General features: G+C 43.4%; 1 protein-coding gene across 1 annotated transcript in view; it reads left to right on the forward strand.

Moving 5' to 3' along the window:
* CNIH4 (cornichon family member 4) overlaps positions 1-14220 on the forward strand; it is a 57722-nt gene extending 43502 nt beyond the window's left edge. The window contains exons 4-5 of the mRNA XM_086925471.1: positions 1133-1273; positions 14012-14220. Of these exons, the coding sequence (XP_086781597.1) occupies positions 1133-1273; positions 14012-14039 (169 nt within the window). The 3' untranslated portion in view covers positions 14040-14220. The remainder of the gene's footprint in view (positions 1-1132; positions 1274-14011) is intronic.
* The last annotated feature ends 1585 nt before the right edge of the window (positions 14221-15805 follow it).

A 15805-nucleotide genomic window follows, 5' to 3' on the forward strand; every position in this document is an offset into this window, starting at 1 on the left:
CAAGGAGAGTCCTGCCAAGATCGGCATAAGTGGTAGCCTGCAGTCCCGGGGGGATATAGACAACAACGATGAGGAGTTTTATAAATGATTTGGGTTTGTGTTTAAATTGGAAAATATCATGTTTATAGTCTAGGGGAGTTTGGACATATGCAAACCTATTGAGCAAGAGAGAAGGTTTTGGTTTGAGTCATTCTTCGAAGTCTCTAGGTATGTGTTTGAGAACATTTTGTTCAAGCTTTAAAATCTAACAGAAATGAAGGATAACAAAGCCTTTATTTTGAGGTATCGTGCTTTTTGCTGTAGCATTCGACTGATTGCAGATTAGAGGAGCAGGGTTCTTTGCTGGTTTTGAGACTGATGGTTGAGACAAACTTATACTCTAGTAAAAAATAGTTGAATCGCACTGCATAGGTGTACAGGAACAGGTTGGCATTTAACATACCCAGCACAGTTTACTATGCAAACCTTTACCACAATCACCATTATTTGTATTCTGTTTACTTGTAGCATCATTCCTTCTGCCCTAACAGAAAGAAGGTGCTAATGCAACATAAGACATGAAGATGCGACAGTCTTTCAGCCTTCATCCTTTTGTCCCCAGTTGTAATCCTCTGTTTTCGAGGGATGACGATTGGCTAACACCCACTGCAGCAATTCCTTTCACTTACTTTTGCCATGGCAAGGACTTTATTTATGTCTGTGTTCCAGCAGAAAGGGCAATTCTGGTGGTGATGGGCCAAAAGCAAGAAGAGTACATGGTTTAGATGTAAAATCATTACAATTAAAAAACAATTTGGCACTCTAGTCCAGTCTAACCGTGCCTATTCTGGGATCTTATGGACTGCCAAATTGAACCAGGACCATGAACAGACTTGTATGCCCTTCTGCGTTTAAGGTGTTAAATTCCAAGACCTATCCACGTGAAGAAACATGTCGGAGAAGCAAGGTCAGACATATATCAACTAGTGGGTGGGATTCAAAGTAGTGGAACAGATGTATGGTAGTGTACCAAAATCTGCCATGGACATCAAAGATTTGAGACCTTGATTTTTAGATTCATTATTCTATGTGCCTCACACTTAGCTTTTTGTGTGTACTTAATGACCTGTTTCTTTGTTTCAATCTGTTACAGGTATATAATGGTGCCAACTGGCAACCTAGGAGTGTTTGACCCCACAGAAATTCACAATCGTGGACAGCTGAAATCACACATGAAAGAAGCCATGATTAAACTGGGCTTTCATCTCTTGTGTTTCTTTATATATCTTTACAGGTGAGTGCCTTAGAAATGTAAATCCATATCCTGTGAGGTATCTGAGCCAGTTGCACGTACCTGTGAATAGGACATGAAGGGATGAGAGAGTTACAAGTTTAAATCACATTAATTCCTTTGGTCAGTATCATTCACAGAACTACACAAGTCAGATTGGCATTGTGCAAATCTTACAAGTGGTAGACTTATTTTCTTTTATACTGGTGATAGCAGTCTAGGCTCATCCACAGCTTGTGGGAGATTAGTCGCACTCATAGGACGTGTTCCTGGTACACACTGGTGATTATGTACTTAACCCTTGGCCCAGAGGGCCAGTAGTAATCCCACTTTGGAGCACATGCCAGCAGCCTTGGGTCAAACAACACCTTGCCTTTTTCAAAATTCATAATCATCCTAATATCGGAAGGAAGTGCATTGTGTAGGCTCTGATGTTGGTAGCCATAGACCAGAGCACGCTGAAGAGGTCAGTTACTGCATGTGAATCTATCAGGCTAGTCCAGCCCAAGAGCTCTCGTTTATAAGTGACAGCCAGCAGCAAAGGAATATGGATACTTTTTAACTCGGCAGAGGAAACTACACTCCAGTTTTGGAAAGTAGTCCCAAGCAACGGAGACATACAGGGCTATCAGATCCACCATGGACCAAGGGTAGCCTTCAGGGGTCCCACCATCGTACACAGCTATTTACATGGTGCCACAAACGTGCACCCTCCATTTGTACCATGTAGTGTAGCACTCGTACATGTCCCATGTTTTTGGGCAAGGTACCAAAGTTAGGGTAGACTGAATGTACCTTTTACAAGAGTCTCATGAGGCAGTCTCCACACAGGTGCAGGTGAAAAGGGCCGCACCTTGGGCTACAAATCCCCAGCAAGTCCGCCCTAATGTAATGAATACAGACTGAAACACCTACAGTTCCTTTTCTAAGATAGTTGACCCTTATTAGCATGTACTTAAGATCTGTCCAACCAAAAGATGTTGGCTGAAAGAGTTGAATTTTAACCTTGTATCTCACCTGACCTCTTCCAGGAGGTTTGCAATTTATTAATAGTAATGCAGATCTATAGCATACTGCTAAATAGATATGACAATTACTATAAATTACGAAACCCTACATACTCCCTCATTGCCCATTAGCATTTGGAATATCAATTGGAGGTGCATAGCTGTTGCCCTGGCTGTAACACACCTATCCTGCAATCTTTTAGTTGAAAAGGCTTAGGGGAGAGGTGCCTCAATGGGGGAACTGACCACGCCACCCACTACCCCCCAAAAAGAAAGTTAATTTCAATAAACACTAAATAATTTGCACTGGGCTTCTGTAACTGTGATCACAAGCACCAATGTCTCTTGAATAAAGAAATGACCCTTGATTAAAAATATATATATATATAAAAAACTCATAAATAAGGTGCAAGTGCTGCAGTAGTACTAAGTGTGACCTGAAGAATGTTTGTACTTGATGCTTTACATCTAACCTCATACATTCAGAGAGTGCATCTTGCCTCATTGTGCTATGGCGCAAAGAATGCATCTAGTCCTAAGTATGTATATTGATGTTTCCTCCCTGTGATTGATTGATTTGGCTCTGCTTTGGCTCAGATAATTAAGTAACTAACTTGGGATGGTGCCTTTTCTTACAGACTGTGAAACAGTGAAAGTATTGGATCCTACCTCTGACCAGCCCGGATCTCAACAATAGGAAAAAACAGAACGGGTTTGGCTGGACAGGATAATTCACAAGACAATTGTCAAATCACACAGTCAATATGTACCATGTGACCGCTGAATTTGTATTCCAAACCAATTTATTATCTTTATCACATAATTTCCAAAGTTTTGAGGAACAGGCACAAACAGAAATACTGTCAGATCAAAAGGTTCATGTATACAGTATCTACAAATATACAAATTTACAAATGTACCAGACTTGCAACAACGAGTCAAGCAAAGCAAATATTAACACACCAAAAAACAGTAGAACCTATAATAATCCAATTGAATTGCAATTATATACAGTACAAAATTAGTGCATGAAAGAAGAGAGAAATCCAGTCCTTAGAACTAAAAAACCATGAGACAGGCGGGATTGAAATCGAAAAGTGGGCCTGCCTGTCTTCAAACACCTGTGGTGTAGTATTTCTATAGGGTTGCAGTGCTAGGGTCCAGAGTAGTGATATAATTTTACATCCTAGCAACACCCTTTATGTTGCCACAGGGTGGAAGTGTCGACGCGTTTCAAACCTGGATGTTGAAGGTTCTCTTCAGGACAGGGACTGGGGGCAATGATTCTGCACGGGGGCACAAAGGTTGCCGTAGTGTGGGTATATCGTAGTTCGCAGTCAAGTCTGCAATGTACGCAGAGATGGACTGGAGACGTGGTGTCTGCCGCGCGGTGTACACTCGTGGTTAGGGATAACTCACATTTTGCAGCGCTGGTCACTGGGCGCCTGGTCACTGAACCGAATTCAAGCCGGCGGGCGGAGTCGGTTTAACCGCGACCCGTCGTGTGGGTGAGTCAATCCGATGCTCAAAATCTGTGAGTAAAGCACGAATCAATCAATCGCTCCGAGTGACATGAAGTCTGTAGACTCCCCAACCACGAGTGTACACCGCGCGGCAGACACCACGTCTCCAGTCCATCTCTGCGTACATTGCAGACTTGACTGCGAACTAAGATATACCCACACTACGGCAACCTTTGTGCCCCCGTGCAGAATCATTGCCCCCAGTCCCTGTCCTGAAGAGAACCTTCAACATCCAGGTTCGAAACGCGTCGACACTTCCACCCTGTGGCAACATAAAGGGTGTTGCTAGGGTGTAAAATTATATCACTACTCTGGACCCTAGCACTGCAACCCTATAGAAATACTACACCACAGGTGTTTGAAGACAGGCAGGCCCACTTTTCGATCTCCATCCCGCCTGTCTCATGGTTTTTTAGTTCTAAGGACTGGATTTCTCTCTTTTTTCATGCACTAATTTTGTACTGTATATAATTGCAATTCAATTGGATTATTATAGGTTCTACTGTTTTTTGGTGTGTTAATATTTGCTTTGCTTGACTCATTGTTGCAAGTGTGGTACATTTGTAAATTTGTATATTTGTAGATACTGTATACATGAACCTTTTGATCTGACAGTATTTCTGTTTGTGCCTGTTCCTCAAAACTTTGGAAATTATGTGATAAAGATAATAAATTGGTTTGGAATACAAATCCAGCGGTCACATGGTACATATTGACTGTGTGATTTGACAATTGTCTTGTGAATTATCCTGTCCAGCCAAACCCGTTCTGTTTTTTCTTACAGATGGCATCATTGGCTGTTTGAGTAAGAAAAGTGGATCACTCTTCTCTTGTAAGCAGAATATCAGAAAATGTTAGATAAAGAGGTTGACATGTGGGGGATTACATGTAAAGAGCTTAGTACTCTCCCCAAATTAAGTGGTTCCTGTCCTCTGCCATGGTCTCTAAATCCCTGCATGCTCCCCTGCGGCATGGTGCAAGTGATCTGGTCAGTTTATGGAAAGGGACTTATCACTTTTTGCATCTGTTAAACAAGCTTATGGGATGGATTCCAAGTGCAGGCAGGGTGTGAATTACAGCACATTTGTTTGTAGTACCAATTAAGGTTGGACCTGTCCTCTAGGTACAGGAAAGCCAGAGGTATGTATAGTTTATTTAAAGAGATACGTCGATTAGGCTTCGGTAAAAAAAAGGAAGAAATAAAATAGAAATGGTATTTTAAGATTCTCAGCTTTTGTGACTTGTCTTGGATGCACATGGGAGCATGGAAATTCCTTTTTCAAGACAGACTCTTATGTCTGCTTTTCATTTTTAGAATTATAGGAAAATGATGTATACTATTTTATTTTACTTATTTGAATATAAACATGTACTTTACTAAGATGTATAAAGTTGGCCAACTTCAATTGAACCCTAATTGCATGTGTTGCAACTCCTCGACACATGCCTTTGGCCACAACTAACAAGGTCAAATGTGAAAAGGGCACACGAGGTCTATGGATACATCTAAAGATTTGCTGAGCTGCTGGTATCTGAAAGGCTATTAGGGCTTTGGCTTACGCATTTGGGACAAGCGATGGGTAATGCTTGGGGAATGGAGTGGTCTTAGTCACATATTACCCTAATGTTTTGAAGGTTGCTTTGGTTTGTTCCTTATTGGTCCCTTATTCGACTTGCCTCTTCAAGACTGGAAAAAGGCTGGAGATGTGCCAGTCACTTTAAAGTTCAGCCCTAAAATACAGATCGTTTTGAGCTAGTTCAGACATGTATGGAATCTCTGAAATACCTGTGGAACTGGAAAAAGATTCCTGGTGATGCCTCAGAAAAGCTGTAAGGGCTAGGGAAGCTCACCTATAAAATCCTGGTATGGTTTGTGTAATGTCAGTCACGTACATGCCTGGTTCTCTGAAATGCTGTTTGGGGGGAAGGTGGGGGGTGAGGGGTGAACATATCTCATGTCAGACCCACCTCGGTGTGACTGGTAGGGCTTGGTTTAAGAGGGTAGTAGGGCTAGGGAGAATTTGTGACAGGTCATGCTTGTTTCTGAAAGATCCATGGGGCTGGGTGATAGTTAGTCATTTGTCAGGCTCAATTCTCTAAGGACATTGGGAATGATGCAGGGTCAGCTACACCTTTGAAAGGCCAATTGTGCTGAGTATAGTGGGTTGGAATAGATGATTAAAAAAATGTAGTGAATTAAAGATGGGTCCAAGGTAACTTAGGTTGAGAGGAAAGATGGTTTGGTTCTTAAATTACAGTTTAAACTTTAAACTGAAACAATGTATCAGATCTGAGCTCAACAGCTGTAAATACAAAACACTGTCCCTACTGGCTAGAATGAAGGCCTACAAAATGGGTATACTACCTAGGATACTTTATATGTTTCAGACATTAGTCTTCCATATCCCATGTGACTATATCCCTGACCTTCAGTGGAGGTTGGGGGGGGGGGGGAGATTTGGAATTCCTGATCTCTCGCACTACTATACTGAGGCTTATCTCCACTTTCTAATACATTGTATAAGGAGGGAAACTGAAAATGGCTGGTGTATGATCAACTGCACAATGGCAGATGGCTGCTTTTGGAAATGCCGTAGCAACCTAAATCCTAGCGGACAATCTCACTCTTCTATCCCAGGTCACAAGGGCCAACCTGGAAGTATGGGATAGAACAGGTGTCACGTATGGCCTTACCTGCTTTCCCTCCCCTCCTCTGTGGTGGAATCACAAGTTCACGTCTGTTCTAAATAGAACCTCTTACAACAGATGGCTAGAAGGGGTGTGTTAAAAGCTGGGGACTTGTTCGACCAGGATTCGGAGACCAAACGGTACTGCTATATGCAGCTCTGCCGCTAACTCCTAGACCCTAGAATTACGGGAAGGTACCAGAGCCCTCACCCCTTTTGAAAAATACCTCTTAAATTGCACTGGAGATGAAGACTCCACATCGATCATTTGCAGCATGCTCAACGTCAAACAAGGCACTGGTAAACACACATTTTAGCAGGCTTGAGAGAAAGAATTGGGCATCACACTAGATCATTAACAGCGAGAAAAAATCTTGATACAGATCAACTACTACACATCCCATGCAGTGGGGAGGTAAACAGTACTCCAAATGCTCTACAGATAGAGCATTTCTACCCCCCCCCCCATGCAGTGGGGAGGTAAACACTATAACCCAACTTGGCTGACTAAAATGAAGAGGGGGAAGCCCTTTGTATTGAAGGGGGTGTACATAAAGCGGGGACACTTAACTTGCATACTCTAGTTATACCCCAGAACCTTTTGGTCTTCAGTAACAACCACTGTTGAACAGATCACCTGGTCAGAATTGGCTAGATGCCTGAGGTGGCCTTACTGGGACACCCAGCTCGTGATATCTACCCACTTTGTGGCACCTTTGATAGGCACATTTCCCACTTCTTCCTGGCTGCCCGGCAAACTCTCCTGGGACTGTGGGACAACAGTTGCCACCCTCCGAATATAAGTGGATTAAGAGATCGTGGTGGATCTTGAGAACGGAAATATCGTTGAAAATAACATGAGGTGTAAAGAAAGATTTCACCAGACATAGTGGTCACCTTTTGGAATACTTTGTCAGAGACTTTAAAGAACTTACCTGCCCTAAGTGGCTCCATTTACTGAAACTCCTAGATACTTCCAAGTTGGATGATTATTAGACCGATATCTGTAGACAGTCCGATGGGCCTCCGGCCTGACTTAGTGAAAATTCAGCTACGGAGGACTGTCTGATCCTAAGACTGTACCATCTGCTGACGCAGGATGTGGATGCAATGTCTGGGGAGGGAGGGCCTTTGAATTATGTTAGTTGCCCACTTTTGGGTCTTCTATGTTCTCTCCTATCTGCATGTGGATTGTTGGAATTGATTTCAAAATGTCAGTAAAAATCTATTCAAACCTAGGCTTTAAAAAGTCATTAGTGATGGTTCTTTAAAACATTGACACCTATAATCTTTGCCTTTAAAGCCATAAACTCCTGGGACAAAAACTAGTTTTGATGTCTGTTCATCTCCTGAAAAAGTCTTTGATCCCACATGTAGAAACGGGACTTTCCAAAGACTGCTTCCAGGCTAGAGAGAAAGATAAAACAACCCAAATCGGGTATGTTGAATTTAGCAGTTGCTCATGCAGTCATAAAGAATGGTCATCTGCTGATGACCCCCCTGGTGCATCAACGTTCTCTGAGAAGTCACACCACATACCATAAAAATGTGCTGAGACTTTAGTGAAGAAGGTTTGTGTAAATGTGAAACATCTCAACCCCCACAAAGCACCATAACACATATCTAGTTCCTTCGATCTCATACCTAGAACACAACGATCTCTAGTACCTCTGCATCCATTGGTTGAGTCTCCCTCCTTGTATGAAAGGTTCACCTATAAATATGAAGCTGCTGCATTCCTGCAGATTTTTTTCCATGACTCATAGAAATAGTTCTTTAGATGCAGTCTTATTGCCCAGATTACTTGGTGGTAATCTTCTCTATTCTTCGTCCATGGTGTCCTTGTCACAGTCATTACTTGTGAGGTGGTTTGACCTAATTCCCAGGACCAAAGCAAGGAAGTAGGAGTGAATGACATAATGCCACTCCTTATAGGTGATACAAGTAAAAGCCAGCCCATCACGTTTCTCCACTACCAAGCCCTCTGAGGCCAGAAGCTCAGGAGAGGGTGGATGGGCCTTTAATGACTGTGAGGAGGATGCTGTGGACTGAGGTTAATGAAGATTACCAGTAAGTGACCAGGGTATTATCCCTACGTTCTCATCTCAGTCATTACTTGTCAGGAATAACCAAAGCCATACTGGGCAAAGAGAACAAAAGTTATTAACAAACATCACTGTTACTGTCCAGAAACTTTAATAGTTAATTGCAAATGAAACATTCTAAAGAATGATGCATCAATTACGGATTCCAAAAATTCGTGTCCAAAGCTATCAGCTGCCACCCCTACACCCTGTATTCTGTAATGCCTCAAAAAGGTGTAAAGAGTTCCCCAGGCTCCTGCCTGACAGATCTCTGCTACCGAAAGACCTTTAAATAAGCACAAGAGGCTGCTACTCCAGTATTGATCTGCCCGGCATCTTATCTGGAAGGGGGACCCTAGAAGACTCAACCCTAAGAGATGGTTTCCCTGATCCACCTACTTATAGAAATGCCAGATGTTTTGCTACCCTGGTAGACGTCACCGAACACAGGTTTAACTCTCTTCCTGAATTGTCTGGAACACACTAACTACACCAACATAGCTCTTCTCACATCCAGTAAGTGCAGCAGGTTTTCTTCCTGAGAAGGATTAGAGAAAAAGAGGGAAGCACCATTTCCTGCTCTCTGTAAGACACTTATCGAACTTTAGTCAAGATACCTGGATTATACGTTGGCACAATTCCACCTTTCAAATCTTCAACCGCGGGGATTGCACTAGACACCCAATTCACCTATTGTCCTATCTGACGTTATTGCCACAGGAAACACTACTTTCAAAGTAAGCCATTTTAGCTCTACAATTGCTAAAGCTTCAAAAGGAAACCTTTAAAAGATTCAAGAACCAAAGGAACATGCCATGGAGGAAAGAATGAACGAACGATTTAGATATGAAAGTTTGAAGAAGTCTAAATCTCCATTATCTGGAAAGCTTCTACAGGGTTCTTCAAAGAATGTTATCTTTGCCCACTGAGTTCTTACTATTGCAACTCATAAACCCTTGTTGATTCCATTCAATATGAATTGCAAAACCATTCCAATTCCTCAACTAATTGAGCACTGTTTTTCTAAGTACCATTTTCAATGTCTAGAGTAAGCTGGCAAAGTAGAAGGATGTTTCAACTGCCGAATAACAGCTTTTAGATGTTCAGAAACTGCTTTAGCTCTTAACCGAACTCTCTCAACTTCCAAACTTAAGGAGTCAAATGATCTAGAGACTGATGATTTACTAGAGTTGAAGGAAAGGTTGGGATTTTTCAGTGAGATAAGAGACATTGATAAGAGCAGAGGGAACCAGGATCTCCTTGGCCTTAAGGGAACCATTGCCACCACTTCTTTTTTTCACTCTGAATTTTTAACAAAAACTTGGAATTGGAGGGAAGACCTGAAGAAGTCATCTGGCCTATTGAGTTACTAGAACATCCACTCTCCCAAACAATCACTTTTGGAAACTGAGTGCAAAAGTTCTCCAGCTGTGTGTTTTTGGAGGAGGCAAACAGATGTAACAGATGTAGGGACGTTCTCCAAATCTGCAGCATATTTCCATGAATATCTCATGTGATGGGCACAAATCCTGAGAGGTTAGAAACGTCCAACTCAAAAAGTCTGCTTGGACATTGTCCTGCCCTTTGATGTCCATGGCTGTTAGAGGTCAAAGGAACTTCTGTGCTCATTTCCCTATCTTTAATGCTGCCAAATTCAAAGAGGAGGATTTGGCCCATGCCTCCCCGTCTGTTGATGTAAACCATTCCAACATGGCTGTACATCTGAATGAGCACGTGTTGATGTTCAAGTTTGTCTTAACATGCCTTTAAAGCTTCCCAGATTGCCAATACTCGTCTCCAATTCTATTAGTATTGTTTTTGCTTCCAATACCACTTTACTTGAGCTGTGAGAGCCTCCAGAACTGCTCTCCATCCTGCTAGGCTGGCATTATTTGTCAGGACTTAGGGCGCGCTGGGATTCAAATGAAAACCTTTGGTTTGACAGGATGTCTTGTGCCAATAGGAAACTCGAGATTTGCTTTGTGATAGGAATTTTCCTCTCTTATTCCGTCAGTAACCGTCTCCAAAACTTTAAGAGACGATGATATACTAAAGGTCTCATGTGAAGCCTTACACAAGGAAAAATAAATAAACATGAAGCTATGTGTCCTTGGACTTTTAGCCCTAATCTTACTGATGCTTTCTCTTGTCTCCACCTCTCTACTGTTTTGACAGAGATAGACCTTTCCTTTTACTGTGTCCAAGAGGGCTCGTATAAACACACACTCTCTTGGGAGGGGACCAGCTGATATGTTGCATAATTCAGAATGAGCCCATGAGCCTTCAGACATTCTGCGATGATTTTTACCCTTTCTAGAGTCTTACTCTTGTTTCTTTTTTAATGTTCAGCGACCTCTTTTATAGCATTCTTTCTACAAAGATTGGATAGATTTTTTCAGTGACACCAGCATCTCTCTGCAGGATGGATGTTGTGTATGAGTTGTCCCAGTGTCTGGAGAAATTGAGAGAAAATCTATTTTGTAACCTTTCTCCACTATCTGAAGGAATCTGAAAGTGCACTGTTTCCAGGCTTCCAGGAAGTGAGCAATCCTTTCTCCAACAGGCCTATCTAGGCCTTTTCAGGCATAGTCCGGACCTGAAATTCCATAATTGGAGAAAATTTGCTTTTGTCAATTTGAGATTTGAAAGGTTTTCTATTTTGTTTTGTTTCACCTTGAATATGTTGCGTACTAGGAGGTTGTCTAAATGGCTTATCTGACTTGAAACCAGACGAGGAGGAGAACAAAGACTGGCATTGACTGAAAGCTAAAGAATGTTTCTTCTTCAATATCATGTGCTGTTTCTCATCCAGCTCGGGTCCAAAGAGTTTAGGGTGTTCAAAGGTCACGTGTATAGCAGCTTTCTTCTGTGCATAATCCATGTGCCAGTCTCAGGAACACTTTTCTTTGTGCCACTATTGGTGCTCCGTCTGACAAGGCTGCTGCCCTTACCACATAATATGAAATATGACATAATCTCTGCTTGTTTCTACAAACTCTCAATGAGAGTGGAACATTAATGTCCTCCTTGGACTACCTTGAATAGCTCCATAAAGTTGTACAGCATTGATTGACTGGTGTATACTCCATAAATCCCACCCTATGCTGCTAGGTTAGCTCCAGCACATGCTTCAGTCAAAGATGGATCTCTTCTTGCCGATCAGGTATTTCATCACATTTTCTTATGCCATGACAGTGTGTCCGACAAGACTGCCCAGCAAGGAATCCACTGACATGGATTCTGGAAACTTGAACTGGTGGAAAGGTAACCGTGGCATCTGCAATTTTATCAAATTCTCAGTTCTGCCGAGATAGAAGCAAGATGGTCTCTGGGAATCCTATGTTCAGTCACACTCTACTTAAAATCTCAGCAGTTCCATATAAACCTGTAAACCTGTAGACTTGTAGAGCGCGATTGCTGCCCGGAGGCGTCCAAGCCATCAGTTTATTTTCCTACCAGCTAAGTTACCGGAATGGCATCTTCCTCTTCTTCTTCATCATCCTTGCCGGATGAAGACACCTTAGTCATCCTCTTCTCCTTTTTCCTAGGGACGTCACGCATCCCCACCAAGGTGTTTAGCAAACTTCTCTTGACTGTTTCCTCAACAGTAATGTCCTTCAGGATCCCTAGACCTTCTAGCCCTTTTCCTGAGGCGGGAGTTGGACCTGAATTTTGAGTTATCCCTTGATGAAGGGATTATATGGCTAGGTTTTTTTAATAGTGTTTCCCTATTTCTTCAAGCTACGTCTGAAAAAGGGGAAAAAATTACTATATTTACTCTTCAGGCGTGTCTACCAAACATTAACCCAAACAAAGCCATCTTACCTGCTCCCAGTATGCTGTTATATCCCAGAGAAAAGCATCCAGGAAAACAAAAGCGCCCATCTGACTGAAACTGATACAGGCCTCCGCTGCAGTATAAGAAATTTCAGGACTACCATTTTAAAGAGCCTTTTTTCCGACCCCTCCCATTTGTGGAAAAAGGGCCCATACATCTAGCAACCAGAAGAGACCCGTTTTACCTTTTGTGTCCTGTCGCTCCCTCGGAGGACAAACTGAACCTGTCTGTGTCTGTCATGGCGTGATCTTCAGGTTGAAGACCACAGCCCGGCCAGGAACAAAATCAGGAAGTGGGATGGGTTGGCTATGAGGAATACCACCCATAAAGGACGGGATTAAGACACACCCATTTCTGTTTTCTGGTTTTGCTCCTGTGGATGAAGTTGGATTACCTCAAGTGATGACTGAGACGAAGATGGAAGAATAATGTACCTGTGTCTGTAATCGCTCAGGAAGGACATCTTGTAAAAATTGGCACAAATTAGGGATGGTATCAAGCTGACCCTAAAGTAAAGCATACTCCAGACTCAAAAACATACTCCGGCTTAAATGGAAACATTTTTCAAACCCATCCCACCATAGTTTCTTGCTGCTCTATCCTCACATTTCAGAGGGAGCGAGTAGAAACCTTAAATCCATATTAAGGTCATTTTAAATCCTACAAGGAACCATGTCACATAATATTTCTTACTTTGCTCTTTTCCAGATGTGCACTTCTACTTAACACGTTGACACTGAACCCTAAGGCATGCATTTTTTTTAAATTTTCCAAATCTTCAGCATTCTGTTTTCGGGCTTGAACAACATTAATCTGCAAAATGAATACTGTTGCTGCCACATTCACATTTGTTAATTCTCATTTAGCAACCAAAATAGTTCTTCCTGCGAAAATGAAAAAAGTTGTGAAATGGTATGGGTTTCTGGAAACTACATTGGTATGATGGCATATGTCAGAACACACAATGTTGCTAATTGTGTACACTCTATTAAAGTCTGTCATTTCCATGGCATTTAAAATGTTAACAATTTATAGCGAACCTATTGACCTTGATGCCTAAGGCAAAGACTGCGTTCAATGGGATCTCTTGTTAAGAGACATCTGAGGAGACACCAAATGCTTCCCACAGGCAAATTCGTTAGAGTGCCCTCAAAGCGCAGGTGTCTACTTCACAATGTGAACACAATTTGAGTGTTTGGGTATTGCAAATACAGTTAAGTACAGAGTGATAGAGGTTTGAATATGGAAAAATAAGTAAAGATATTGGATTATAAAACAAGGTCTTAAACTTGAATAAAGGCACATAATAATTAACAGAACTCAACAAATGTTCAGTTTCAGTATTTCAGAGGTTAGGTGTTACTGCGTACACTTGAATTACTCATGCCACAGTCCATGAGCTGCCTTATGAATAAAAGCATTATTAAATTGAGGGGGAGTAACCTGTCTCTGGGTTGTCTGGTGCTGTTGGTAAAGGGACTTGCTTGAATAAATTCTGAGATGCCACTTAACCATTTACAGTTTAAACTGGTGTGAGGAAACTATGCTTCATGTACAAATTATACTGATGCCTGTTTCCTTCTCTCCTGTTTCTTCCTTTAGTATGATCCTGTCCTTGATAAATGAATGAGCTAGGATTACAAGAATTGTCTATTTGTAAGATAGCGCTCCAGAAGAATGTCCCGCACTGAGACCGAGAACATGCAACAGGCCTGTCTTCAAAGTGTCATTATGCAGTATATTTTTTCCCTCTTTGAACAAAAACTATTTTTTGGTGGCTGTATTTTTAACATATAAAGTATTTAAAAATGCGAAAATGTGTTTTGTTGTCCTTTTCTTGATGTGTGTGTGTGTGCTAAATTTAAAACATCTCAATAGCATAACATGTTTTTATAATGAGACCTTTTCAGATAATTATCCACACAGTGATAAGTAAAACACACCTTTTAGCATAGATAATCAGTTTAAGCCTAGATATGGTTTAAAAAGAACATCATTCCCACCCTGTGTAACAAAAGCCTAAAATTGTTTAGCAGTAAAATACTTCCTGGATCTAGTCAATCAACAATTTTAACTGTACAAATAAATTCCCTGATTAAAATCTGTTAGTTATTTACATATTGACCAGTTTACTAAGTCTGTGGATTCAAACATGTCATTTTACAACATCCCTCTAAACCTACATTCATTAGATTCAAAGTTAAGAGTAGATCTCTAACTTCTTTGAGCTGGTCTGAAATAAAAGCAGCTTAATTTCCAATATGTGTTGTAAATACTGACACTCTAGGACCAAGTTACCATCTACTTATGTGCTTGGGTGGGCCACCAGGATTGAAATTTTTTTTCGAATGTTTCGCACACATTTAAGAGACAAGGCCCATATTTTGCAATAGTTTCATATGAACTGTTGCCATAAGTTCTTCCTGTTTTTGGTTGATCGGGACTTCCAGGGAAGTTCGGCCATCTGGTCGCCCCATTGGAAAGCATTGCGGGCGACCAGATGGCCGAGGGGATCCCAGAGACCAGATTGCCGGGCACGAAAGTCAAGCCAGCCGGTGTCACTCTGTGCCCCAACGAAAAAGTGAGCTGGTGCCAGGGAACGGCAGGGTGGGGGCCGGAGGCCCCCGAACCGCGGCCTGGACGGGCCCCTGGACCCAGCCTGGGCTCCCATGCCCGGAGACGCAGGGGAAGCCTCCCCGGGCCCTCCGGACCCCGTCCCGGGCACCCTGCCACGCAGCAGGACCAAGGACAGAGCCCAGGATGGGGAGGCCGCCCTCCCTGGGCCCTCAGGGGCCCCGGCCGGAGCTGCTGAACTCAGCCGGGCGAGGGGAGGCTTCCCGGTCACAACGGAGCCCCGTCCCGGGGCTTTGGCAGTGTGGCAGGTCGGTGGACGGGGCCCAGGGCCGTAGCACACAACCCGGGGCCCGGCCTGGACCCAGCCGGGGCTCCCGGGCCCGGAGGCGCAGGGGAAGCCTCCCCGGGCCCTCCGGACCCCGTCCCGGGCACCCTGCCACGCAGCAGGACCAAGGACAGAGCCCGGGATGGGGAGGCTGCCCTCCTCGGGCCCACAGGGGCCCCGGCTGAAGCTCCTGAACTCAGCCCGGCAAGGGGAGGCTTCCCAGGCACAACGGAGCCCCGTCTCAGGCCTTTGACAGTGCGGCAGGCCGAGGGACAGGGCCCAGGGCCGGCCCCTGGACCCAGCCTGGGCTCCCAAGCCCGGAGGCGCAGCAGGACCAAGGACAGAGCCCGGGATGGGGAGGTCGCCCTCTAAAGCCACGGCCGGACCTGCTGAACTCAGCCGAGCGAGGGATGGGCACGACTGAACCCCGTCCTGGTCCTTTGGCAGTGCGGCAGGCCGGTGGACCGGGCCCAGGGCCGTGGCACCCGACCCGGGCC

Source organism: Lissotriton vulgaris, chromosome 6 (genome assembly GCF_964263255.1).
Source record: "Lissotriton vulgaris chromosome 6, aLisVul1.2, whole genome shotgun sequence".
In the NCBI taxonomy this organism is placed as follows: domain Eukaryota; kingdom Metazoa; phylum Chordata; class Amphibia; order Caudata; family Salamandridae; genus Lissotriton; species Lissotriton vulgaris.